The sequence below is a fragment of the Diabrotica undecimpunctata genome, chromosome 2 (genome assembly GCF_040954645.1).
Source record: "Diabrotica undecimpunctata isolate CICGRU chromosome 2, icDiaUnde3, whole genome shotgun sequence".
Classification (NCBI taxonomy): Eukaryota; Metazoa; Arthropoda; class Insecta; order Coleoptera; family Chrysomelidae; genus Diabrotica; species Diabrotica undecimpunctata.
The window spans coordinates 20,743,327-20,770,967 of NC_092804.1; the positions used below are offsets into that span (position 1 = coordinate 20,743,327).

Genomic DNA, 27,641 nt, shown 5'->3' on the forward strand with positions numbered 1-27,641 from the left:
GCTTATCAAGGGGCAAGAGGAAAGAAACGTCATTATAGTCTATAGTTAACTTCCACATGTAATATTTTGATTAAATTTGTGAGAGTGAGAGTTATCAAAGTTCAAGTAGTTACAAAGATGGCATTTAGACCCCTAACTGAAGCAGAATGTGGTCAAGCGAACCCCTTAACAAAATTAACTTCCCACATTACCCGTGATCACACATTTTCTGATAATCATGGGCAAGTTTTTCAAAGTAGCTCAGACCAATTGGTCGAACAATTTCTCCAGGAAACCAGAGCCATCCCTCAAAGTTTCAGGATGGATGGTAAACTTTACAGACAACCTTAATTTTGTTTTGCTAAGTAATTTAACTTGTAGATCTGATGAGGGAAATGCACGAAATTGAATCTCAAAGGTCAGCTTTACCACCCATTCCTGCTTCAACAGTCAAAGATCAGCTACATGACAATGCCTGGGCCCTTCAATATATTGAAGACGGAAAGCGATTTAATGTAAGGTTATATTTTAGAGGGTAATCTATTGAATTATGCAATTAATTTTCCATAAATGATATATATATAAACAATGGGTTATCTGCACCATTAATGTTGTCAAGAAATCTAGTGACCTTGCCAATGGGAAAGCAATTTTATCAAGGTTCTTAGTTAGTATTATGATAAAAAATAATTCATTAGACTTTTAGAACATCCTTTAATTACCTAGAAGGTAATATAAAATACAAAAAAAAAATTATTAAAACATTGCCATAAATCATTTTTGCATTCTAATTATATATCTTATTGAATTGGCAATCTTAGTTAATTGTACATACCAAACTAAGAACAAATAAGTTTATTAACAGGATTATATATTTATGCGAATGTGAGGATGCTGCAAAATAATAGTCAAACTCAACTCAACATAATTTGTACAAGAAAAATATATAAAAAATTATTATCATTTAGTATATACATATCATAGAAGATTACATGAACTTAAAGGGGAGATGAGGTAGTTTAAGAAAATCAGCTAATATAAAAGAAAACTTTTGATAGTTTTTTAAAATTTACCATTGGAAGCCAGAAAAGCAGAAATTGTGATAACAGATTTAAATTGCTATGGACAAAAAGCCATGGACTTTAAATGTGGTTAGAAACTCGCAAAATGTTTGTTAAATAAGTATTATATTTTGAGATGAATGCACTTTGTATAGGGTTCAAATATCACTGGAATGTAAAAAGATTTTAAAAAATGTAAGATTTTCTGATTTTTCACATTTTTCTCCATTTTACCCAACATCATAACAGTTTTCATTCCTAGAATTAGTTTTTTTCAGAAAATTTTACAAAAAACATTTTTCTAATATGATTTTGATATATTGTTCCTTTTTTAAGATACATTATCAAAATCTATAATTACCCAAATTTGGAAATTGTGTAAATCTTTTCCAATGTTCAGTATTTATTCGTATATTCTACATACTCAAAAAATTATATTACTACAAATTCAGATTCTTCAGAAAATATATAAAAAAACATTTTTCAATATTTTTTTATTATTTTATAACATTTTTTTTACTTCACATAATAGCTAAACTTTTCTTTGGTTGGCAGCCTGCCTGTTCGATTGCTTCATATTGCTTCAAGGAGTTTTGTGTTGATTCTATTGAGGATAAACGGTTCTAATAACTTAAATGTTGCTGATAATAGGGCTATTGACCTGTAGTTTTTGGGGTTATCATCATTTGCCAGGTTTTAACATGGCAATGACTATTGAGTGTTTAAGTTCTTAAGGTATGTTACCAGTTTTCAAGATCTGTAAAAAAGTGAGTTAAATTTCTTGAATATTTCCCTCTGTTCTATTCGGGGAGGATATTATCAAAACCTGGAGCCTGAGTTACTTGGTTTTACAACTTTGAGAACTATTTGTGTATTTATTATTGGCGAGAGTATTCAGTTTCTATGACTTTAGATTTTAGGGCTTTGATCTCTCGTTTTACCTTGATTGTGTGTAACTTGTGACAACTTTCATCAGTTGCTATCAACAAGTCCTCGTATACACTTCGTCTCAGGACTAGCAACCTCCAATGGAGTCTTATGTTGCCATGTTATCTATTTCTGTTGTAACTTAAACATCCTAGTTTACAAAGTTAAATAATGCAACTTAAACTTAATTTAACAACATTTAAACATTTTTTACCCAAGTATTTAGTGGCTCAAAACATGTACATTCAGATAGCACTGATGATGGAATATTAATTCCGAAAATGTTCTGGGACGTAGCCCTATAGGTTTTTTAATATTATACCATTTGTAAAGGAATTTTTAAATAAATTATTTGTAAAGGCCCTGCATTTTACGATTTTCCAATAAGGAGAGGTTTTAATTTTAAGGATACAGAAGAGTTGCTACACATTAAAAAGCTACTCGTTCTTTGCTTTTTTTTTGTATCCAGTCGCAATTTTTTCACTTTGGGCTGCCAGTTTTTTGGTTGGAAGCATTCTGAATTTGAGACCTGTTTCGTCACAATTGAAGATTTGGTCTGACATAAGGCCATGCTCTAAAGTGAAATCTCTCAATTTTTAAACTAGACGGTTCAATTTCAGACTAATCAGCTGGAAAACAAAGCAACTCTATTGGATCTAGTTTAATACAATAATTATAATAATAAAATAATATAGTATGTTTAGTGTATAAATGTTCGAAATATAGCATTTTAGATATTAAAAAATGTTTTAAAAGAGCAAAAACGTGATTCTGTTGAAATATGGTATATCTCGTCAGCTATTACCTATTTACGTGGATATTAGGACACTATTCTATGTATGATAATAATTTTAGGAAGTATATAATAATGAAAATGTCTGGGCGGAAATAATGTCACAGGAACAGAGACAACATGATTTTCAACGATTAGCAGATACATGGGCAAGTGAAGGTCTAGAGGGACCATTAGGTGCTTCAGACATATTTTCACAAGAAGATAATTTAGAAGATTCAAAATATGTTTATTCAAAGGTAACTGAATTAAAAATTACTCCTATTTTTCGCAATATGTAATTTAAAAGTTTATTTACTTACATATACTCAAAATTCGATAGGATTGTCAGTTTATCGTTTCCAAAGCATAGACTGGGGAGGAATCAGCAATGAAAGACAAGTACAGTTAAATGTTAAATTCTTATAAACATTACAATTTTTAAGGTTGTATTAATTTATTACACAAGTATAAACGTGTACCATCACATACACTATACATTCTTTTCATTCATATTACTAACTTTTCACTTAACTAACTCAAGGAGATTGTTTCTTTGGAGTCTTCTTACCATTTCTGTGACTGAACCAACATTGATGTCTAGGTTTCCATGGATGTCACTATTCCTGTACTACCTTGGAGCCTTACTATAATGCTCTTAACACTTCAATTTAACACTTTATTTTGATATCGCTGGATGATGTCTAAATTGATCTTACTGGTACAACGCTGCAGCTAGATGCCTATGTCCATATAGGTTTTAGTATCTGTTTTCTGTCTTTCCAATAGCTAATACATATAATGCCCAAATATTTTGCACCATCAGCATATGGAGAAAGATAGGTGCAGCAAACTTACAACTGTGGACAATGTCTGGTGAAATACACTTGGGAAGGTAGAGGCTCTAATATAGGGCTTTAGCACAAATGATGATGATGAGCATATGGAATGTATGTTATTTATACTAATCGGACTGTTGATTTTTCTGTTTTGTACAATGAATGTGCACTGACTTCATTTTATTTAATTTAATTCACTAGCATTTAGTCTAATCGTTAAAGTTTGTAAAGAGGGGTTTGCATTTTCTTGATGTGCCATCATGATCTCCATACCCAACTAACACTAATTTGATCTAGTTGAGGAATATCATTAGTGAATAATAGGTACAGAACTGGTCTTAATAAACTACTTGTGGTACAACTGCATTGATTTCGTTTAGTTCCAGTAGGTTTCTTCTTACATAACCTCACAAATTCTATCCGAAATGTATGATTTCAATAATTCTGTGTATTTTCTAGACAAAACCTTGCCTATATATTTAAATCCTTCGTCTCATGCGTTATTACTAAAAGCTTCGATTCGCTTCGATCTTTAGCTTCTATGAGAGGTTTAAAATTACGGGTACATAGTAAGGAAATCGGCATGTACGATGATATTGTATTTGGTTGTTTTCTATTAAATATCTTGTGAGTATGTCTTAATCTGAATGACTCATTAATAATAAATTCCAGCTTTACTATAAGATTTTCCAGGGAGTTGCTTTAAGATTTCCCAAGTAATAAAATAAAAACCAGGTGTTCTCTTTAATTTTGTTGCCCTCATCTTTTTGTATGTTTTCAATATTATTCAATTTTGTATGTTCAATTTCACCTTCTTCCTGTGCGACGTTTTAATGTGTTATTACCTTCATTTGGTTGGAATGTTTTTTCGAGATATTCAATTTTAATAGCCTTCTGCAGATTGTTTTATACCGAACTTTCATCTGAATTTCTTAATGGAGGATTTTGTAAGATCGGCCTTTTTAATTGCTTCGAGAAAACATATGAAATGCATTATTTAGTTACTTTAGATGTCTAATGACAATATTTGCAATATTTAAGTTATTCATTCACTATTTTTTTTTATTGACATTGACAAAAGTTTTTTCTTATCTTGAATTACCTACTTCGAAAAACGGAAGGCCAATGTATCAGCATAAAGATACAACATATATTGTAGTGGTAAATTGAATAATGAATGCATATAAATTAGGAAAAGAGTTGGTCAAAATATGTACCCCTAAGAAACTCCACATAAGTACAATATCTTTAAGCCATTCCAGTTGTCTCATATTTAAGCATTGAAATATGTATGTCATCAAAAGCTTTTTCCCAATAATACAAAGATACAAATACACAGCTTAATCTTTTGTCTATTTTGTTGTATATGTCTGTTATTAAGTCAGTAAAAACATACACAGTGTTTGAATTATGTCTAAATCCATATTGCCTGTTAAACCAATGGTTGGATTAATAAAGAAATGTACAATTTAGTTACTTACATAACCGTAAGAGTTGACACTCTTGTTAAATCTCCGTACAATGTAGCGGCATACATAATCAACATTTCTGGATTTCTTCTATGTAATCCCTCAATCGTTTTTGTTTTTCTTTCACAGATAACCACTACTTTTTATATATTCTATCAACAGATGTACTGCATGTTGTTTTCGTTTACATTTTGTATTTACCAACTGTGTGCTCGTAAAATACTCGATTTTATTGTTTGTTTGCATTAGAGGAGGCATCCCTCCATCCCGTGGCATTCAGGTACATCTGATTGAGCTGATACTGATAAACTCTGGATACTGTAGCTGCACATCTTAGTAAATAGATAATTTCTAAACATAGCGAGTATACTTTGTCCATAATAGATGTTAGGAGTCGAAATTTTAGTTGAGAAGCAAATTTGTGTGGTGATAAATAAATCAGTATTAAGCCGGCTTCCACCTAAATGTTTAGAACTTAGTAAATGGATTACTGACAATCCTATTGAATTTCGATTTTAGTACATATTTTCATCTGTCCAATATGTAATTAAATTTTAGTTTATGAAATTTATGAAAGAAGAAGGTAATGAGTCCAATATAGAAGAAGGAAAACTAACAGAACAAGAAGCTGCTCAATGGACTAAAGAATATTTTGACACGGATGAGAAACCGGCCGCCAAAGTTGAAACAGTTGCTCAAAAGTGGTCTGAGGAACTCGAACAGTCCAAATCTGTAGAAGGTATTGTACTAATTTTTCATTTTATATGACATAACAGTTGTTATTATTTATTTTTTATTGTTTGTAGAGGAATTTAACACTGCCTTTTGGGATAAACTACAAGAAGAAATGAAGAAAGTATCAGAGACAGATGTAGACCCATCTCAACCATGGATAGATGAATTCAATAACTATTATAATATGACCACAAAGGTAAATAACTTTAGATATTATTTAATGTGTTTCTTGATATATCATCAACTTCATGTAATAATTAAGTAATTGGCAATTCTATAAATTTATCGCAATTGCTATTTTTATTGGGAATAAGCCGCAATTTAAGTTTAAACTAAGTTTATTTTTGACGTTTCAATTTCCACTTCGAAAATCGTTCTCAAAATACAAACCATTAATAAATTGATAAAATTACTTATAAATTTATCCTTTTTTGAAACAGGAATATGACTTCAGTGAAGAAAATCCTATGGCGGATATCCCACAACCTCTTGAAAGGGGTAAACAATTTCTGGCAGAAGGCGACTTTCCAAGTGCCGTGCTCTGTTTTGAAGCAGCGGCCAAACAAGAGCCACAAAATGCAGAGGCATGGCTCTTACTTGGAACAACACAAGCCGAAAATGAACAGGTAAGAAAGTTTTTTTTTTTTATCTAAAAGTTCGATTTCAGATTGATCGTTAAGTATTATTAACATAACGTTATTTGCTATATTCTGGCGATTTTGTATTTCATAATAAAGGCTATCCATGTCAGTAAGAATCAAAGGGAACAAAGAATTGCTAAATATTTCTCAATGGCACTTACTTTAAGATCAAGAGCCTGGATAAGGATAAATAAGAAATCAACTTGAGACTGAAGCTCAGTGAGATTCTGATTATTGTTCTGAAGAATCGATTCTCAATTTGTCCATATCCTCCTGCAACTTATTAATATAATCAATCATAACAGGGACAGCTTTAAACGCATCACTAAAATCGTCACAGAATTCACCAAAACTCTGTTTTGAACGTGAAAAGCTCTAACTTTAGACGCTGAAAGTTCTAACTACTGTTTCTAATGTCAAAAATGAAAATCAGCTACTATCACAGCAATTATTAAACTTTTTATTATTATTAAATTACACCAATGAAGTGTGTGACTTACAGATCACACAATAGCAAATATTTAAATAATTTTATACTAAAATACCGATTTCTAGACAACTCAGTTTTAGAGAGAAGTTATTGAAAGTGAGGTTAGGAGAATGTCAGTTTTTATTTAAATTAACATTTTTTTTTTGTTTGTTTTAAGGATCCAAGTGCGATACCGGCGTTAAATAGGTGCCTTCTCCTAGACAATTCCAACTTAAAGGCCTTGATGGCGTTAGCAGTGAGTTACACGAATGAAAGTTACTATAACCAAGCCTGTCAGATGTTACTGAACTGGTTGAAATATAATCCGAAATATCAAGAACTCGTACCTCCTAATTTAAAGCTATCTGGGCAAGTTACAAGTTTGTTAGTTCAGTAAGTGCAAGGCGTGGGTTGCATGCGCTGCTTACCTCTATTTTTCAAATAATATGATACTTATCGGTTTTTGGTTCTCTTTTATATAGTTTGCATGGTTAAAATTAAGATGATTGCAAGCGAAAATTATTAGATGCAAGTCAGTTTACAAATTATCGCGAAGAGTAGTGTATTGTATAGATGTTTTTGAACAGGAGCAATCAATCATTATAAGATTATGATTTTCCCAATCTTTTCGACGATAAGTTTATTTATATTTATAGATGACGTGCCAACAGTCAATACTCCATTATTGGATGGGAAACTTTCCATATTTTCACATTCGCGTCAGCGTTTCGGTATTTGTTTGTTGTTTCTGTTCGTTTTGTGCAGCTGGCGGGAGGGGATATATGCCACGTTTAAAGCGCTCATATCGGCCAAATTTGTCATCACCGTAAGATTTTTATAACTTATAATTATACATATAATTATTTAAAACAATGGTATGCAACATTTGTTGCATCCTAAACTGCTACAGTAATAGCAAAGAATATAGACGCATATAGAAGAACAGTTCAAATGGGCGATTTGGTTACGGTTATTATACTTCAAATCAATCCTTAAGAGGGCGACTGCATAAACTCAAACCGTGGCCGTCGACTTAAAACCATCATGAAAGATATAGTTAGGGGGAAGATTACGGAGCTATTTATTTAACTTATGCATCCACGCTTAATCAAATCGACGGCATTGATTTGCAAACTGGTTTGGGATCATCATATGGGAGGTATGCTGATCTGAGAAATTATTTCCTTCATAACTCCTCCCTCTATGATCTTTATCTTTACTGTCGTTCTGTCTCTGGAACAGAGATCACAACGAATAGTCTTCTGTATTAAGGTCTTGATTTTGCCTCTTTAGACGGATCCTGGTAGTTTCTTCATCGAGCTCTTTCTCGGGGACGCGAGTGAGGACCATCGAGCGATTGGGCATATTATTTGGATCAATTATATTCAAGTTTGATTCCTTCCACAGGCCCTCAATAGTCTTTACCCCTTCAGTCGTCCATTTTTTTTATACTCGTTAACACAGTTCACCCACAGGGTCCCTTCGATAAAACGATGTTTTATGGAACTGCAGAAGTTCATTTTGACCTCCGATAGGAGCCTCATCAAGTGCTTGTTCCAGTTTTTTAACGATCAAATTCGCTTGAGCCCGATCTAGTTGAGTATCAGGATGGTGTATGTGTGTGTGTGATACCACCATTCTGAATACTTTTGCCAAGACCTAGTCTGCTCGTTAAAGCCCCTTGATTTCTTAGCAAGTCTGTTACGATGAGGGTGATGGTATTCTCCCGAAGTCTCTTTTTATACCCGGGTGTTGCTGATTTGGTTTTCTTGGGATTTGCTATGGTTCTTGTCCCAGCAGACATTTTTGCCTTTTTTCTCATCTTCCTTTGTTGAGCTTTAGTGAGGTGTTATTCAAGACTTACGTATTTATTTTTTTAACTTAAAAATCCGAAATTATACTTTTATTACAAAATTTCGCATTTTCAAATTGTAAAAAATAATTCTTTGGTGTATGTGCTAAAAAGCAATTCTAGCGTACTAACGAGATCAGGAATTGTTTTTTGATGGAAGCACCTTACAATTTTTTGAGCTTTCTCTCTCGGTGGTTGACTTTTAATAAATATTATTTATAGTTTATAAGAAGAGAGTTTTAATTATATTATTTGTAGATTTGTACATATTTAAATTTAAAATTTGAATCATAATATTTTGTCTAAAAAGATTCATTTATTAAAAGTTAAAATATTTTATTTTCTTCAAAAAATTTTATAAAACGCAAAAATTTAATTTTATTCTACGACCACGCGGCATCAACATATAAAAATATCTAAAGTTGCATTTATTGCCCCACTCTTTCATATTTTAGAAGCAAACCGCTCCTTAGTGGTACAAATAAGGAACTAAAATCATGATCAACTTTGCTGACGCTAAAAAATGACAGTGAAAGATTCCTGTATATGCATCTATATTCTTTGGTAATAGTAAAAGCTGAAAAATATAATTTTTTTAAGAAAAGATGTACCAATAATTCCATATTTTTAGTCTTAAAAAGAAAAATTCAGTTAATAATATTATTGCATCATGACATTAAAGTAGAATAGAAAAGAGGAAAAATTTACTCAATTTATATATTTAAAACAGTAGATCTGTATTTACAATTGGACAAAAAGTTGGGTTAGAATTAGGATCTTAACAAATTATTATTCAAATAAATACTTAAACTCTATTTTAGAAGAGATAAACTCTGTAAATATATCAATTGGTATAATAAATATAAAATATATAAATTGGTATTATATTATGGCTCATTAAATATAAATAATAAGCTAGTAAAATGTTTAAAATCTATAAATTAACTTACTGTGTTTGTAAAAATATCATCCAAATTTGAACTTTACCAAATTTATTTGTAATTCATAAATACTACGATAACGTTATTTATATGTAAATAATTAATATACAGACAATAATTACGATTAATTACAAATTTTTGATTTTATTTCTGCAGATTTATAAATATTTTCAATGGTGTAAATCTTATGCTAATAATATATTAACCTATAGACACCTGTTCAGCTGCAGGGAACGAATTTGCATTATTGTTTCTTTCTCGTAAGTTCTGGCAATATTTATTTTTATCTCTTTTTTTCTATTTCGTTTTCTGTTAGAAAATTTTAGAAAGAGATAAGAGAAAAGTGAACTTTTAAAAATAGATTTAAACTGTTTAGGAATTTTTATTAACGTGTGAAGCACTATTAAGACGATATACAAGATCAAATTTTGTTGGAGATAATAAAAAATTAAGAAAAGATAGGGAGAGCATTTAAATTTGCCAAGGTTTTTTTGCCAAGAGTTAGTCCTAGATAGACATTTCTACGTTGGAGTGAATGACTGACACATCATCTCACTCATACAACGGCTGTAAAATTAGCCATTCTCTCTCTTTTAGAGAGCTTTTAAAAATTTAGAGAAAGTGTATCTAGACATTGTAGTTATGTGGGATTAAACCACAATCAATTGTAATAAAAATTACATTTTATAATAACCATGTTTTGAGTTGAAATTCTAATGGTACAGAATAATCAATAAAGTTCACCATGGAAAAATAAAACAACAACTCACTATCTTTTCTGGATGTGTTGATCACAAAGGATGATACAGAATATGTAATCAAAGTTTACTCAAAACTGACTCACATCAACAAATATTTAAATTATTACTCAAACCACCGCATATATATCAAAAAGGGAATTATATCATTATATGATAGAGCCAAAACGACCCGCTCCAACTAAAATGCATTTCAAGAAGAAAAAAACCTGCTAAAAAGGTTTTAACAAAAAATTATTACTTATTGTCATTTATAAACAAGTAATTTCACAAGATTGAAGAAAGGAAGCAACAAAACACCATAAGCAATCCAGCAACACTCACAAGATGGGATTTGAAGATGACAATAAAATATGTAGCTTAGAAAAATTAAAATAAATAGGAAATAAATACAACATCGCAACAACATTTAAAATAACCAACACACTGAGATCTTTTTTGTCCAAAACCAAACCGAACTACTCACAGGAGAGATCATAGAACTTGAAATTCCTTTTTTACGACACACTTCTGCTTTTTTCTTACCGTTTTCAACATCTTTAAGGGTGTTAATTTTTTTTCCAAAGTAAATGCCTTTCTTTTAAAAGTCATAGTGTAATAACCTACAACACAACTTTCAAGAAGCGAAAACACAATCACGAAACAAACGATAAACATCTACGACGAAAAACAACTGTGAAATGACGTGCTTCACCACTGAAATGTTTTGATGCCTCTTACGTAGTTTATTAGGTGCTGATGCTCGACCTCGAGACTGCCATCGTAAATTAACACTTTCCTAAAATTTCCTACAACATTCAATATCGGTCGTTAGATAAACAGCAAGAAATTATTACATCTTACATTGATTTTTTTGACATCTTTTCAGACATTTCTGTGTACCGCAACACCGCGGCAAACACATGTAAATAAAATATGCCACGTTATAAGCGAAACCTCATAATACCTGTGTTCGTTATAGAGAGAGTATACTGTATCAACATTATTGGATTAATAGAACTTGCATACAAAAAATCAGAATTTGATATCAATCCGAGGGTACCACATCGATCTCAGAATTTTAACTTAAAACATGCCTATTTGCCTACAAAATCAAGGCCAAATAAGTGAACTGTCAAATTTGTTGTTACAAAGCGCTAATTAATGAAAGCTACATCTTAAAGTAATTTCTTATTTATATTATTTTTTTTTAAAGCGACTTCCGGATTCAGAAAAACGTCAAAAACAAATGTAAAATGAAATTTTTATTACAATTAAATATGGCTTAATTCCATATAAATACAATACTTAAATAATTAAAGTTGCCAAGTAAGGAAGAGTTAGACACTTTTACTCTATAGTGAATAACTGGCTCATCATCTCACTCTCACAACAGCCATAAACTTCATTATGTTCCCCCTTTTATAGCGTTTTAAAATTTTAGCAAGAGTGTATAGTCATTTAATTTTTAAATCTCTTTTAAGGTTAAAATTTTCGAGCTAATAGGTAAAAGGTTTTTACGAAATAATAAAGTAACAGTGCATTAAAAAAGCGTAGTTGTTTATGGTAAGCCCTATTTACAGATAGAGTGCTAAAAGGTAATATTATTCGTAACAAGCATGGAATTAACAGCTTATTTTTCGTCTGTTTGCAGTTTCAAGCATCGAGTTACAGAATAAACATATTATTTATAAATAGAGATATTCTAATCAGTGTTGTACATAGCTTTTTTTCTCTGTAACACGCTTTGCTCTTAATAATTGTGTATTACTTGTTTAACCATATTGTTTAATTTGTGTCTTTTATTGCAATATTATTTATTAATTGTTTCAAATAACATTAAATGTTAATTTATATGTTAAAAGAGTTCCTGAGAGTATTTAATAGTACAAATATACGAAACATATATCGACATGTCGCTAGGCGGTATCGGTTATCGGTTCATGGAGCTTCGACTGACACTTGGTTTCAGGCCTCGTTTTCTATCCAGTAACTGTCTGACTATATGATCACACCCTATGATTGGTACTACAAGTCACGGTAGTAGCGCTCCAGGTTTTCACAGACTCAGTAGATCTCTTCTTTCTTTCGTAGTGAGCAGGAACGTAGGAACATTTTATGTTTGATGTTTGTCTCACAGTGCCGCCTCTCGGCGACGCTTGAAGAGGGCCATCGTCAGGAAAGTAAAGTCGTCAACGATTTCTTGTTGTTGAATCTAATTAGTTATAAATGTATATTTTATAATTTAATATCCTATCTCGTCAGTACTCGAATTTTTGTTGTATTTTGGTATTCCATATTTCCAGTATAATGAGGTTCTCATTTTATTATTTGGTTAATAATAATGGTTGAATATTCAGGTGTATATTTATTTTTATGTTGGATTAGAGGACATTCATATGCCAAAATTGTCATCTCGTCTTCTCTTTTGGTTTAAACATTAATAATGGCCTCTATTATTGGTGATTATTTAAATATGTAAACCGACGTTTAGGTAGGATTTGTCCGCTCAGAACTTTCGTAAATTCCAAAATTTATGTTTGACTTCTGAGAGGCACCTTTCTTCTGTGGACATGGGTTATAATTTCAGTGATTTTTTAGATAAGCTTGTTTCAATAAGACATTTCCTTTAATTACAATTAAGCTAAAACATCACAAACCCTGGACTATCAAAGCGTACTATCAGAATCGTCTGGGAAGTTCTAAAAGTGTTGCAAAATAAACTTGGTCTATAATAAACGATTTTCGAAATAAAACAAACGCAGCTCAGTAATAATACTTCGTTAATGTGAGTAAAAATATAACATCAATTATTTTACCACAACAAGATCCCATTTCCTATCTCCCCAATTCAAAAAAAGGTCTCGAATTCATTCTTGATAAGACCAGTGGATAAATCTGATCTGATCCAAACAATCAATAGAATCAAAAACAAATCAGTTGATAAATGTGATCTGATCCAAACAATCAATAGAATCAAAAGCAAATCTTCCTGTAGTACTGATGGACTATCTATAAAAATGTTCTCAAATCTCCCAGAAAATAATTGTAGTTACTAGTGATGCTATGTTTTCTACACTACATGAGGTTTATCAAGCACTAAACAATAATCTTAACACTGCCATTGTTTTTTGGACTATGCCAAAGCTTTTGATTCTGTAAATCATACCATTTTAATAAACAAAACTAAATTTCTAAGGAATTCGATGTATTTCTTTGAATTAGTTCCAATCCTACTTGGGGAATAGGAAACAACTGGTTAGAGCAAATGACACTGACTCTAGTCACAAAAGCAATGTATATGGAGTAACACAAGATTCAGTATTGGCTCTGTTATGTATGATTCTCATGTACGCATATACTTGGCAACGTTGCACTTGGTAAACGGTATCACAAGTGACAGCTGTGACATGACAATCAGACATGGACAGCACACTTAGGTTAGGGACTCCATGTGATTAAGAATAACAATGTTAATTTATATATCCTTATAAAGCTTAATAAAACCTATCGTAAGTAGCTTTATTGGCTATTATGTCCCACAGTCCTAAAGAGGCATACATTACAGGCTCCTTTACTTGTCCTTATCTTTATAATTGACATCACTAATTTAAAAATCGATGGAAAAAAAATTTTTTGGCTGATGATACCAGTATCACCTAGAGAAAGTCTAATATTTCATCTCTTCATGCAACGATAACTTTTGATCTACTTAAAATAAAAACCTGGTCCGACTCTAATTTACTCTCTTTTAACGTGGAAAGACAGTAGCATTATCCTATAAAGGAGCTCTTCAACCTTTCCTTTTTAATAACAGCCAGATCAGTATCGTTGCTTCTATAAAATTTCTTGGTATTTTTATAGACAGCAACCTTAAATGGTCCCTTCATATCGATTTATTAAGTAAGAAACTAGCCTCAGTCTGCTGTGCTAATAAGATCTGTTTCGAAGGAAATCAATTTAGCATCTTCCAAAATAACATATTTTTCTTTGTTCGAGTCTCATCTTCGATACGGTCTTCCTTTTTGAGGTTCTAGTACAGCTGCCCAATCTGATGTTATTTTTAAATAACAAAAAAGAGCAATACTGTATCTGTTTGGTTTTAGAAGAACAACCCATTGCAGAAGCTACTTCAAAAATCACGGGATTTTAACGCTTCCCTCTTTTTATATTTTAGAAACTGTTTGCTTAATTCATAAACACCTTCATGTTTTTCCAGCAAGACCTAATCATGACTACACCACCAGAAATTCATCCTTTGATGTTTATTTACCGATCCCGTCCACTGAGTTAGTAAAGAAATCTATATTAGATTCGGCAAAAAAAACTATTACCCTTACAATTTAAATCTGCAACATCTTTCCCCAAGTTCCGTAAAATGACAAAAGCCTATTTATCTGAAAGACCATATTATTCAATAGAAGAGTTTCGTAACGAATAACTAAGAAATTACAGTATCTTTATGTACAAGTAACAAAAGTATTTTTATCTATATTTGGGTATCTTATGCAGCAACTTCAATTGATTAGTTCTTAAGGTTTTATTATGCAATTTGCAATATTTAAATTTTGCAATGGATTGTTCATTTTATTATGTTTTATTTTGTGATATAGACCATTTAATTTCAGTAAATTGTGATTGTCATTCTTATTTTCTGACTTTTTGTAAGCTTTGTTCATAAAATTGTAGAATTTTCAGTGACAATAAAGCATATTTCCATTCTATTCTATAGGTTAGTGTTTTTCATGATCAGACTGTTTCTGTTTTCTTCGTCGGAGATTGGTAGTATTAATTTTCTAGTAGTGAGGGATATTGTTTTTATATATAGGGAAAGGGGAGAGCGAGAAATAAAGAACACGAGGTCAAGGAACAAAGCTAGGAAAAAAGGTGGAGTGTAATCGCTACAATATTGTTACATTTAACCCGTTCCAAAAGTAGAAAATTTGTTATTTTATAACTCTCCAACAATATGTGGGAGAAGGTTTTCCTACCCGTTTCTTTTTTGGGATTTTTATAGTGCCCAATAGTGCATTGGTGTTTTCCTATTTGTTTGGATGAAGCTTATTACGTGATTGGTGGTTTTGGCAGTGGCTGGACTCTTCGAACTGGAATGCTGGCATAGATGGATGGGGGCTACTTCTACCTGAGTCTTCTTGTTAACGGAATACAGATAAGTTTTTGTTAAAAAAAGAAATATTTAGATCAATTTTATTTATTTTTTTTTATTTCTGACAAATAGGTTTTCTTATAGTACAAGATCCCACTGCAGGATCACTACGTTCATAACGTAGTTAATCAAACTCAAATTTGTATAATATACATTTAAAATTAAGGAGAATACATTGATAATAGGTTGCCAGTTAAAAAGTGGCCGCAAATATTTTGAATTCAATTAATAGTAATTAATTTTTAAGCCTCCTCCTCCTCTATCCTTTATCCTTCGTAAGGATGTGGTGACGTTATGGTATTTGACGAATTGTTGCTATCCATTCTTCTCCTGGGCGCGGTGTGCTGCCTCAGACAGAGAGTAACCGGTAGCGCACTTTATTTGGTCTGACCATCGGAGTGGCGATCTTCCTCGGGTTCTTTTACCATCTATCTTGCCTTCAACCACCAAGGCCAGTCAATTTTTAAGCCAGTTGGTTGTTAAAACCAGTGTCAATAAAATGCACACACATCAAATTAAAGCTATTTTTTCTTAATATGTATTATATATACTAAAAGTGATAAGTATTATAATTATATATCTATCGACGCATGCTTTAAAAATACACACAACTGACACTTCAAGTCAGTAGCGTTGCGTGCTTTTACTTTATCTTTGATATCTCGCATTTTTAACAGCTGGCAACCCTAATTTTCGACCATTTTTTCTCAGACAACCTTATATCATCATATTCAGAAAAAAATTAGCTTTAATTTGATATAAAAACATCCATATACGCCATGAGCAGCGTATTTTATTTAAAAAATAAATGATCGAAAAAATAAATGATTGTTTAGTGATCTCAACACTAAGGGCTAGAATTTCAAATTCCAACAAAGAAAAAAAATAGATAGAAAGAAATGGAATGTACAGAAGCTGAGAGATGCAACTGTTGCAAAACAGTACTGGGAAAATATTACCAATAGGTTAAGGAATAAAAGTCTAAGCGAAGAAGACCAGAGAGATATAGACTCCTACTGGAACAGGATAAAGGAAGATATTGAGTCAGCAGCACAAGATGAAATAGGAACAGAAACTTGTACCCGAAAAAATCACTGGTTTGACGATGAATGCAAAGACACAACACAGAAAAAAAATGAAGCCTATGCAGAAATGCTTACCCGCCGAACTAGAATTAGTATGGATGATTACCAGACAAAGAGAAGAGAAGAAAATACACAGAATGAAGAAACGAAACCACTTAAAAAAGGAACTTCAATATATCGAAAACCTCAACAGAGAGAAAGAATTCAGAACATTCTATAAGAAAGTTAACATCAACAGAAAAGAATTCAAGGCAAACACAAATCAATGTAGAAGTTTGAATGGCGATCTATTAACCACAAGAACAGACGTACTAAACCAATGGACGGAATATTTTAACCAGATATTTAATATAGAGGAAGAAGAAGAAAACCCGGAAGACGAAAGCTCTGAGGTAAGCGGAGCAGACGAGAGGGAGGAGGATCCACCAACGATCCTGGAAGTTAAAGACGCTGTAAACAAACTAGCCAGAAATAAATCACCTGGAATAGATAATCTCCCAGCGGAATTATATAAAGAAGGTGACCACGATATCATAATAGCGCTACAGCAGCTTATAAAAGAAATATGGATATAGAAGTCCCTTCCCAGTGATTGGAATATTGGAATACTTTGCACCATACACAAAAAGGGAGAGATATTTGAATGCTCTAACCATCGAGGAATTACGCTCCTAAATGCAGCATATAAAATATTCTCCAATATACTATGCCATCGTATGGCACCATATGCAGAGCGAATAATAGGACAATACCAGGCTGATTTCAGAGGTGGTAAATCAACAATTCATCAGATTTCAACCCTGAGACAAATTTTAGAGAAAACACTGGAATACGGTGTAGACACGCACCACATATTTATAGACTACAAGGCAGCCTACGACTCTGTAAATAGAAGAGAATTGTTTAGAGCAATGATAGACCTAGGAGTACCAAATCAGTTGGTAAGTCTAACCAAACTAACCCTTGAAAAAGTTGAATGCAGAGTACGAATTCAGGGGGAACTATCTGAACCTTTTAAAACAAATAACGGGCTACTCAGGGAGACCTACTCTCCTGTATACTATTCAATCTAGCTCTGGAAAAAGTAATACGTACGTCACAAATCACAACTACCGGTTCAATATATAACAAATCTGTGCATATGCTGATGATATCAATATTGTTGGGAGAACGAAAAACGCAGCACGAGAGGCGTACGTAGCACTAAAGGAAGCGGTTACAAAAATGGGTTTAATAATAAACACCAATAAAACGAAATACATGAAAATAGGTACGCAACCACAAATACTACGGCTACTTGTTATAGAAAATGACGTCATCGAAGCAGTTAACGAATTTGTATACCTGGGAACGCTCGTCAATACTGAAAATGACGCTATCGCAGAGATAAACCGCAGAATTAGCACGGCTAATAGATGCTATTTTGGGCTTAATCTCCTTTTTAAATCTACAGTTATATCAAGAAATACAAAAGTAAAACTCTACAAAACAATAATACGCCCAGTCCTAACATATGGTTCAGAAACCTGGACTTTAACAAAAAGCAATGAAAACAGGATGTTTCGAAAGAAAAATACTAAGGCCATTCTATGGAGCGGTAAATGAAAATGGTGTCTGGAGAAGACGATACAACTTCGAACTCTATAGAATATACCAGGAACCAGATATCGTAAAACACATTAAGATAGGACGTCTGAGGTGGGTAGGCCATGTAATAAACCGACCCAGCCGGATGGAATAAACCGACCCAGCTAGAAAAACGCTTCTTGATAGACCTATTGGTCAACGAAGAAGAGGAAGACCCAGAACAAGATTCCTAGATAACATAGATCAAGATATGAGAAATATGGAAATACGTGCTTGGCGGAGGAAGGCGATGGAAAGGGACGACTGGAAAAACATTCTTGGGGAGGCTAGGACCCACACAGGGTTGTAAACCCAAAATGATATGATGATATGATCGAAATAAAATTTTGGCCCAAAAATGAATTACAATTAATTAAATAAAAAATATATTTGAGGCCACTTTTTGACTGGCAACCTATTAATCAATGTATTCTCCTATTTTTAAATATATGTAAAAATGGCATTTTGATTAACTACATTATGAACGTAGTGATGAACATGAAGGCGTGACGTTATATCTAATGCGTCATATTAACACGTTTTCTTCTTGTACAGGAATGACCACAAAATAATTCAAGACTTATTTATAAAGGCAGCTCAGCGGAATCCACAACAAATAGATTATGAAGTTCAATGTGGACTGGGAGTATTGTTTAATCTAACTGGTGAATATAATAAAGCTGCAGATTGTTTTACGGCAGCCTTGTCGGTCAAACCAGATGTAAGTATTAATTTTTTTCAATTGTTGAAGTTAAAAGGTTATTAAAAATACGGCTTCGTTTTACTAACTTTATTTATATTCAATGTAATTATAATTATACTAAACTTTGCTTAGACTCTATCAAAAATTAACTGTTCTATGTAAATGACATGTTTTTGTAAGTATCGTTTTGAAATTAAAAAACAAGCAAAATTTTTTCAAAAATATTCGTGTGAAAACCCATACTTATTTTATTCTACTTTTGTATTTTCAACATATTTTTCCTTCTAATGACTACCACTGGTTCTTTTTTTTTATTTAAAAGCCTTAAAAGTTTATTTGTTTATTGGTAATTTTGTTTTACAGGACGCCAGACTCTGGAACAGACTTGGAGCGACCTTAGCGAATGGTTCAAGGCCAGAGGAAGCAGTTGATGCTTATCACCACTCTTTAAATTTAAGTCCAGGTTTCATTAGGGCTAGGTACAATGTAGGAATCACATGTATTAATCTAAATGCCTATAGGTGAGCATATTAAGTTTTAATTCACTCGCTAATATTAAAATGAAGGGAGGGGGTCAAAAATGTGCCGTCGGGATTATGGATAGTAATACATCTTTTCTTACACCAAGCTGTTGTATTCCTTTGATACTTTCAATTTTTCTTGTGCTGACGTGTTTTCCACGCACAATAAACTTGTAAAACATTATCATTCTTTACATATTCTATGTTGGAATTAATAAACCAAATACCGTTAAAATTTCTGACCAAAACCAAATATTGGCTCCGCCAGTTCATGGCATCCTTGATGCGTTAGACAAACGATAAAAGACTCACGTCTAGATCTTTCTTTTTTTGAGTGCTGTTCGTAATGTGCCTCAATTGTGACAATTTTAATATTTTGAGGACCAAAAATATAAGGTAAGCGTGGTCCTAAGCAAAGATTTTTACTACTATATAAAGCATCTAGTATCAATTAGTTGTACTATAACAACGTAGAACTGTCATTGATGAAGTGCAACGACCGTAAAGGAAATAATGTACAGCACTATCCGGCTCGCATATAAACATTCCGTATATATATTTAGCACTTAGGACTTTTCTATTTGTCCTTTGCGACACGCGGCCGTGTTTCAACCAACAGGCGGCGAGGTGCCAAACACGTATATTGAATGTTACTTTGGTGCGAAATTCATATGCGGAATGTTAAATACGTAGACCAAAAAAGACGACTTTTTATTAAAACTAAAACAATGCAATGGGAAATAAAACAAAATACACTCGCGATCATAAAATCCGGGTCACCTTGAAAATCACCGATATTTCATTTTTAACGAGCTTTATCGTAAATAATAATAACACAAATACAAACTAATGCATGTTTCTGAGAATTGTTGTCGGCTTAGCGGTTTCCTTTGCAACAAAGAATTCCAATAGTGCCGATTTCGCGGAAAAGTGCACACTTCCCAAAATGAACGGTACCTGTAACTGCCGCTTGTTTTAAATGTCTCATTTGTGCTTCGACTTTCTGTTCAAACGCAACGAATAAACCATTAATGTTTATTAGTGCCATTATTAGTGTTTATTATCGTTTATTTTTTGCCAAAAATACCCTTGACTGTTGTTGAAACGGCACAAATTGTTGCGCTTGTGAAAGACGGTCACACTCAACGGCAAATCGCAAGAACTGTTGCCTTTCTACGGTTCAACGAGTGCTTCAATGCTTTCAGGAAACGGGTTTGCTATCCAGACGACCTGGCTCTAGACGAAGAAGGACGACTACGGCCGAGATGGCCGTTTTCTTGTGTTTCAGGCTTTACGAAACCGGACCTCAACTGAGATTATGCATCGAAATCGTCCACAGGAAGTACGAAATCGCAATGTTAGCGTTGCAACAGTCAGGAGAAGACTTCGTTCTTTCGGACTATCTTCTCGGGTAATGGCTACAGGACCGCCACTTCGCCTGGCGCATCGAGTTACACGACTAGCTTTTTTTCGAAAATACGCGCATAGGGGAATTAACGATTGGAGCAAAGAGTTATACTCAGATTAATCTTGTTTCTGCCTAACTGGATCCGATGGGCATGTAAGAGTTTGGAGGAGAACCGGTGAATGATTTTCACAAGCTTACATTGGTCCAAGAATGCCATTTGGTGAAGGCTCGGTCATGGCTTGGGAAGGTGTATCTTCCGACTTCCGCACAGAATTACCATTCATCGAGAATGGGTCCTTAACTGCACGAAGAGGCATTACGGAGATTCTGGAAGTACATGTTATGCATACCATGACAGGGTTTGGAGAATACGTCGTTTTTATGCAGAACAACGCGCGAATGCACGTTGCCACGATCAGTATGCAATACTTGGACGAGGTTGGAATTACCAGGCTACCCTGGCCAGCTAGGTCTCCGGACCTGAATCCCATTGAACATCTCTGAAACGATTTGAAAAAACGTATTCAACCCCTAACATCTTCTCCCAACAACGCACAGGAGCTTAAGGATCTGTTAGTGAGAGAGTGGAATAACATACCACAACATGTAATCCGGAGAAAAATTGAGAGTATGCCCCGTCGTCTGCAAGAGTTTATTAGAGCAAGTGGAGGCAATACACGATATTAGTCATTAAAATTTCACTGATGTTTTGCCATGTTTTGTATTTTCCATTTTTTTCGTATGTCTGTTTTATCAACAATTTGGTTTGTTTTCTGCTTTTTTAATAAAAACAATAAAAAACCGTTTTTTTTTCTTTCAAAACAAACATTGATGACAAATAAAAAATACATTAGCGTAAAAAAAGGTTATTACTGCACCAGAGGCAAAAATATTCAAGAAACTTTAAATTTTCAAGTTGACCCGGATTTTATGATCGCGAGTGTATATTCAAATAAATTATTAAAAATTTTAAATGTTTAAAATGAAATATTTAGGCGAAATTCAATGCCCTTCGCCATGTTTAGTTGCATTTGTTTGATTTGCTGCGATGTTGGATGAAAGATTGTGTCGCCTTTTTATCCTGCTTTAGAAGGTTCATCTTTAGAGGGTCGTCCAAATGGTAATCTTTTTGACCCTCTAGTATCTCCCAACTTTCTTTGGCTGATTGAAGTTGGTTGCACTCTTATATTGGCATTGTGTCTAAATCGCCTTGCCGAGGAACTTCCTGCCGTGTTTAGAAAACTTTCCCCAGTCGTTTTTTTAATATGGAATAATATTTCGTGCAATAATTTTAACGTTGATGAATCAGTTCCAAATGTAAAAAAAAATTATCTTATATCGTATTAATAGAATCTGCAAAAGAAAATTCTTGTTGTTCAGCTGTTTCATTTTTGTTTAAAATAATATATTCTGTATCATTATTTTCATCAATGTCATCAATGCTGTTATTAATATAATGTTCTGTTCTAATACTTTTACTGGATCCTGCAAGTCCGCTATAAAATGAGAAATGTTGAACTTTTTCGCCAAAAGCTAATTTAGCTACGTCGTATCTATCTTCAGGATTAGTACCTGGAACGTTGCAAAAATATGTATTAAAAAAGTGTGCAATCGCAGCTTGATGCTTGAAAAAAACATCCAATCTTCCAATTTCGCAGCTTCAAAAATCTGTTGCTATATCGACTTCGTAAAGCACACTATTATTTTGCTCACGAGGAACTTTGTATAAATTTTTAGATAATTTAATTGTCTTCCTGTTGTAAATATTTAATTTTTTCTAATTGCCTTTTAAAGAGTAATCTTGGAGCTGCATCTCTACTCTTTGCAAAATTTCGAAGACGTCTTCTATAATATTCGTCAAAGGCAGGGCAGCTAAAGTATACAGGCAGTACACAGTTTCTATGTAGAACTATTTATTTAAAAAGTCTTACTGTTATTTCACTGAAATTGTTGGTTTGGTGGCCATGTGTTGATGCGTCCCTATAAGCGAGGCACCAATATTCCTTTCTTTCCCAATATTCAGTAATATATTTCTTCCACTGCGGAAATCGTTGGTTTTCAAGAATAATCTTAAGTGACTATGTGGCATTCTCTATAGTCAATGCTAATAATATAGCCTGAAATGTCTTAAATAAAAGTTGTCGTTCGTCTTGGGGTATTCCATTCCTTTTTTCACACAACCAGCGTCAAATTGATTGGCAGATATGAAAATAGCATAAAAGTGTTTGTGATATTGGCCAAACACGTTTTAAGGCTTTTCTTTCCGCGTCATTATCATCTGTAATAAATATTTTAGGATAACCCATTCCACCGAAGGCATTTAGTATCGACCCTTTGAGCAGTTGGTATGCTGCAGCATAATCTTTAATTGTTTGACCTCTGGTAATAATAACTGTCAAAGGCACTACTCCTATTCCGCAAGGGGTTAACATAAACGAAACCGAATGGTTTAATGCATTGCAAGAAGCTGTGGTATCTGTAAAAACAACATCTTTTGTAAATGGAAGATTGTGTTCGTTTTATAATAGGTATAACAACAATGACGGCAAACGTGTTTTCATTATATTTTACTAAAATTTTTTCTGATTCAATAATCACATTTTTAACATTTCGCATATGAATTTCGCACTAAAGTAACATTCCATATACGTGTTTGGCACCTCGCCGCCTATTGGTTGAAACATGGCCGCGTGTCGCAAAGGACCAATAGAAAAGTCCTAGCTGCCAAACACATATACGGAATGTTTAGATGCGAACCGGACAGTGCTGTACATTATTTCCTTACGTTCGTTGCACTTCATCAGTGACAGTTCTACGTTGTTATAGTACAACTATGGTTTGTTTTTTAACCAGGAGGAGTAATTCAAATTTACCACGCCGTAATGCTTGTTTGTAATTGGTCCAACCGCAGGCAAGTTTACACAACTAAATTATAACATTTTGACACTAATGACATTTATGAAATTTTAAAATTCAAAATTTATATCGACGATTTTTTGTATTTTCTGCGTTATTCCTTTAATTTTTAGATTTTTCGTTTGCATTTATAAAAAAAAAAACAGTTCTTTTCAGAACTATTTAGCGACGTATTAGTGTTATTAAGATAACAATATGGATTCAATGCCAAGTACTACTGGCATTGAATCCATGGTAATATGGAAATAAAAATTGATAATCCTGGAATAAAAATAACAGCCATGGTAGCAAAAATAAAACAGGCAACAGGTTAGTTTTGCAGAATAGTTATTTTTAAAATCAAGACTTACTAAAGTAATGAGCTAATTAAATAATAGAATATATCGCTTTCGTATACGTTCCCAACGATTTTCTTCTACAATGTGATAAATAAACTCTAAAAGTCTTCAACTTTTTCATAACAATCCAACATTTTTTTATTGTAATTAGGAAAACAAAAAAATATATATTGGAAGTAAATTGGAAAAAATTATTATTCAAACATAAACAAACACAGTTAAAATCGACGTGTGAGGCTGAGAGGTTGTCCGATACTGATTACTGGATTATCGCAAGGCCGAGATAATCAACAAAAAAAGAAGATGTATTTGGCAACTTTTCTAGTAACTTTTTTGGGTGTGAATATGTCTTTTTAGTTTACTCCTCCTGGTTAAAAAAACAAACCATAATTACTACTATACTCTGTTTTTTAACCAGGAGGAGTAAACTAAAAAGACAGATTCACACCCAAGAAAGTTACTAGAAAAGTCACCAAATACATCTTCTTTTTTTGTTGATTATCTCGGCCTTGCGGTAATCCAGTAATCAGTATCGGACACCTTCACACGTTGATTCTAACATAACTTTGATTGTTTATGTTTGAATAATAATGTTTCGAATTAACTTCCAATATATATTATTTAGTATTTCTAATTACAATAAAAAAATGTTGGACTGTTATGAAGAAGTTGAAGAATTTTTAGAGTTTATTTATCACATTGTAGAAGAAAATCGTCTGGAACGTATACGAAAGCGATATATTCGTGATAAAATGATATCTAAAATCCAATGGAATTTTACAATAATATTACTGTTCCAGTCTGCTTATATTCTAATACAAGCTAAAGTAATGTGCTAATAAAATTAGCACATTACTTTAGTAAGTCTTGATTTTAACAATAACTATTCTGCAAAACTAACCTGTTGCCTGTTTTATTTTTGCTACCGTGGCTGTTATTTTTATTCCAGAATTATCAATTTTGATTTGTTTATACATGGTTATAATGTTGTTTATGAAACAATGTAACATTGTTTCTCATTTGAAGATAAATGACCCAAATCTACACGACTTTTTTTAAGTGGAGAGGAACAATTACCACTAGTACTTGGCATCGAATCCATATTTTTATCTTAATAAGACTAATATATCGCTAAATAGTTCTGAAAAGAACTGTTTTTTATATAAATACAAACGAAATATCCAAAAATGTAAGGAATAACGCAGACAACACAAAAAATTGTCGATATAAATTTTGAATTTTAAAATTTCACAAATGTCATTAGTGTCCAAATTTTATAATTTAGTGGAGTAAACTTGCCTGCGGTTGGACCAATTACAAACAAGCAATACGGCGCGGAAAATTTGAATTACTCCTTCTGGTTAAAAAACAGACCATAGATACTTTATATAGTATGTAGTACAAATCTTTGCTTAGGACTACACTTACTTTAAAAGCCAGTATACAAGTCACGATCAGCATGATTTTTGGTCCTCAAAACATTAAAATTGTCACAATTTAGGCACATTATGAACAGCACTCTAAAAAAAGAAAGATCTGGACGTGAGTCTTTTATCGTTTGTCTAACGCATCAGGGATGCCGTGAACTGACAGAGTCCTTCATCAGGTTCGTTCTGCCTATATTTATCATGATTCTGAACACCCACGAAGTGTTTCAGCAAGATGTCCGGTGAAGACGGAGAAGGATCTGGTCCGAACCAAGAGGATCAGGACTAAGGAAAGAAGTTAGACGAACGTAACTACAGTCTATTCCATGAATATACGGCTGTTTTTATATGAAAACAATATACAAAAACAGTCGTAAATTCATGGAATATGTAGCAGCCTTACAGCCTTATAGTGGCTGTTATAGGCCGATGACTCTAGGTAGAATATAGGTCGCACAATATCCCTTGAGATTTTTAAGCCATTTATCATGGTGGATTAGTCCGCATATATCCTTTAGGCTATTTTTCAAAGATTATTATGTTTTTTTTGCTTTGCCTATTATATTTTTTCCGCTCTCTCCGGTCCTGAATATTTTCTGTCCAGTTTTTAATTTCCATCTTTGATATACCCTTTAGTAGTATCTATTGTAGCTTATCAGAAGTTAATAATACGATATGGAATGGAATAGTTACAGGAAACATATTAGACAAGTCGTTTGTCTAGATTTTACTTATTACCCAATAACATTAAGATAATGTTTAACCGTTATAACAATTCTTCCTTTTTTTTTTAATTTCTATGTACGGTATATCATATTTATTGAATAACATAATCGCAGAGAACCAGCGGAAGGATTATAAGACGCCTTTCCAACTTTTTTAGCTCGTTAAGTCCAAGGTTGACAAGGCTGTCATACATTGAATGACAGATTTCGAAACCGAGAACACTTTGTAACGCCATATAATGAAGGCTAGATTAATGTGAAAGGACATATATTCAAATTATTATTTGTCTATGGACAAGTCAGTATACCACTTTTTATACCATATTTTTTTGTTTTAGAGAAGCGGCGGAGCACTTCTTAACGGCTTTAAATCAACAAGCAAGAGGGAAGGATGTAGTAAACTCAGGTTCTATGTCCCAAATGTCGGATACAATATGGTCGACACTACGCATGTGTATATCGTTGATGAATAGGGGCGACCTCAAGCATCTTGTGGATAAAAGGGATTTAAAAGAATTAAATAAAGCATTTGGAATCGACTAAACGGTCTACATTGTTTAATTGGTGCTATACACATTGGGAGTAATATGTTGATGTTGCGAGGATTTCTATAATCGTATATTTGTGTTGTAATAACAGAGGAAGTATAAATTCCCGTATTTTGAGACAACACTACCAGCAACACCTCTTATATTAAAGTTTGAATCCTCGAAAGACATCCTAATAACTAGCATTGCCTTTAAATATTGAAGACTGACAAGGAACAATAGTTGGAAGGAAGTAACAATTTTGACAGGAATGATTGCGAGTAGAATTGGGGCATCCTGACTAACGTGGAAATACGTTCTGGATATTGTTGGACTTTTATTTGCGAATTTGGGAATACTCCTCATATGTATGGAACCTGTTTAAAGTTAATTTGGAAAAGGTTAAAGCCTAAAAAAAAAGAAAAAATTGTTATTTTTTTATGAATATAATGGTGGCATACATAATAGGTTTTAAATACATTATTATTGTTGATTTTGTTTCATTATTTACCCGAAAACCTGTTTTGATTTCATTATTTGGTCAGACGTGGATGTCTAACTTGGAAATAATAAGTTGTTCCTAGAAATTACGTTAATAAAATATTTTGTTGGAAATAAACCATAAATTATAAAGTAGATTCTTAACTGCATTTCATTTTATATCACAGTTGCACTGATAGTAGCAACGGGCGGTGTGTACAATGGGCAGAGATATAATCAACGCGAGCTTATGACTCGTGCTTACTGAGAATTCCTTCTTCATGGGGAACAATTGC

General features: G+C 32.9%; 1 protein-coding gene across 2 annotated transcripts; it reads left to right on the plus strand.

Annotated features, from left to right (window-relative positions):
• Pex5 (peroxisomal biogenesis factor 5) lies at positions 1–27,358 on the plus strand. Of its 2 annotated transcripts, none has more exons than XM_072522460.1 (10): positions 1–307; positions 361–494; positions 2,823–2,999; positions 5,606–5,786; positions 5,854–5,978; positions 6,223–6,408; positions 7,071–7,285; positions 18,856–19,021; positions 19,367–19,524; positions 26,677–27,358. In XM_072522460.1, exons 1-10 carry the CDS (start codon positions 118–120, stop codon positions 26,879–26,881), a joined length of 1,737 nt encoding a protein of 578 aa, XP_072378561.1. In that variant the 5' UTR covers positions 1–117; the 3' UTR covers positions 26,882–27,358. The 2 variants fall into 2 exon arrangements, with proteins under 2 accessions (XP_072378561.1, XP_072378562.1); XM_072522461.1 differs by having other exon boundaries at positions 7,071–7,261.
• Positions 27,359–27,641: the final 283 nt, after the last annotated feature.

Coding starts and splice junctions, on each gene's coding strand:
- Pex5 (XM_072522460.1), top strand. CDS start 118: ATGGCATTTAGACCCCTAACTGAAGCAGAATGTGGTCAAGCGAACCCC. Junction 5,787..5,853: donor ACAGTCCAAATCTGTAGAAG/GTATTGTACTAA, acceptor TATTGTTTGTAG/AGGAATTTAACACTGCCTTT. Junction 5,979..6,222: donor ATTATAATATGACCACAAAG/GTAAATAACTTT, acceptor TTTTTGAAACAG/GAATATGACTTCAGTGAAGA.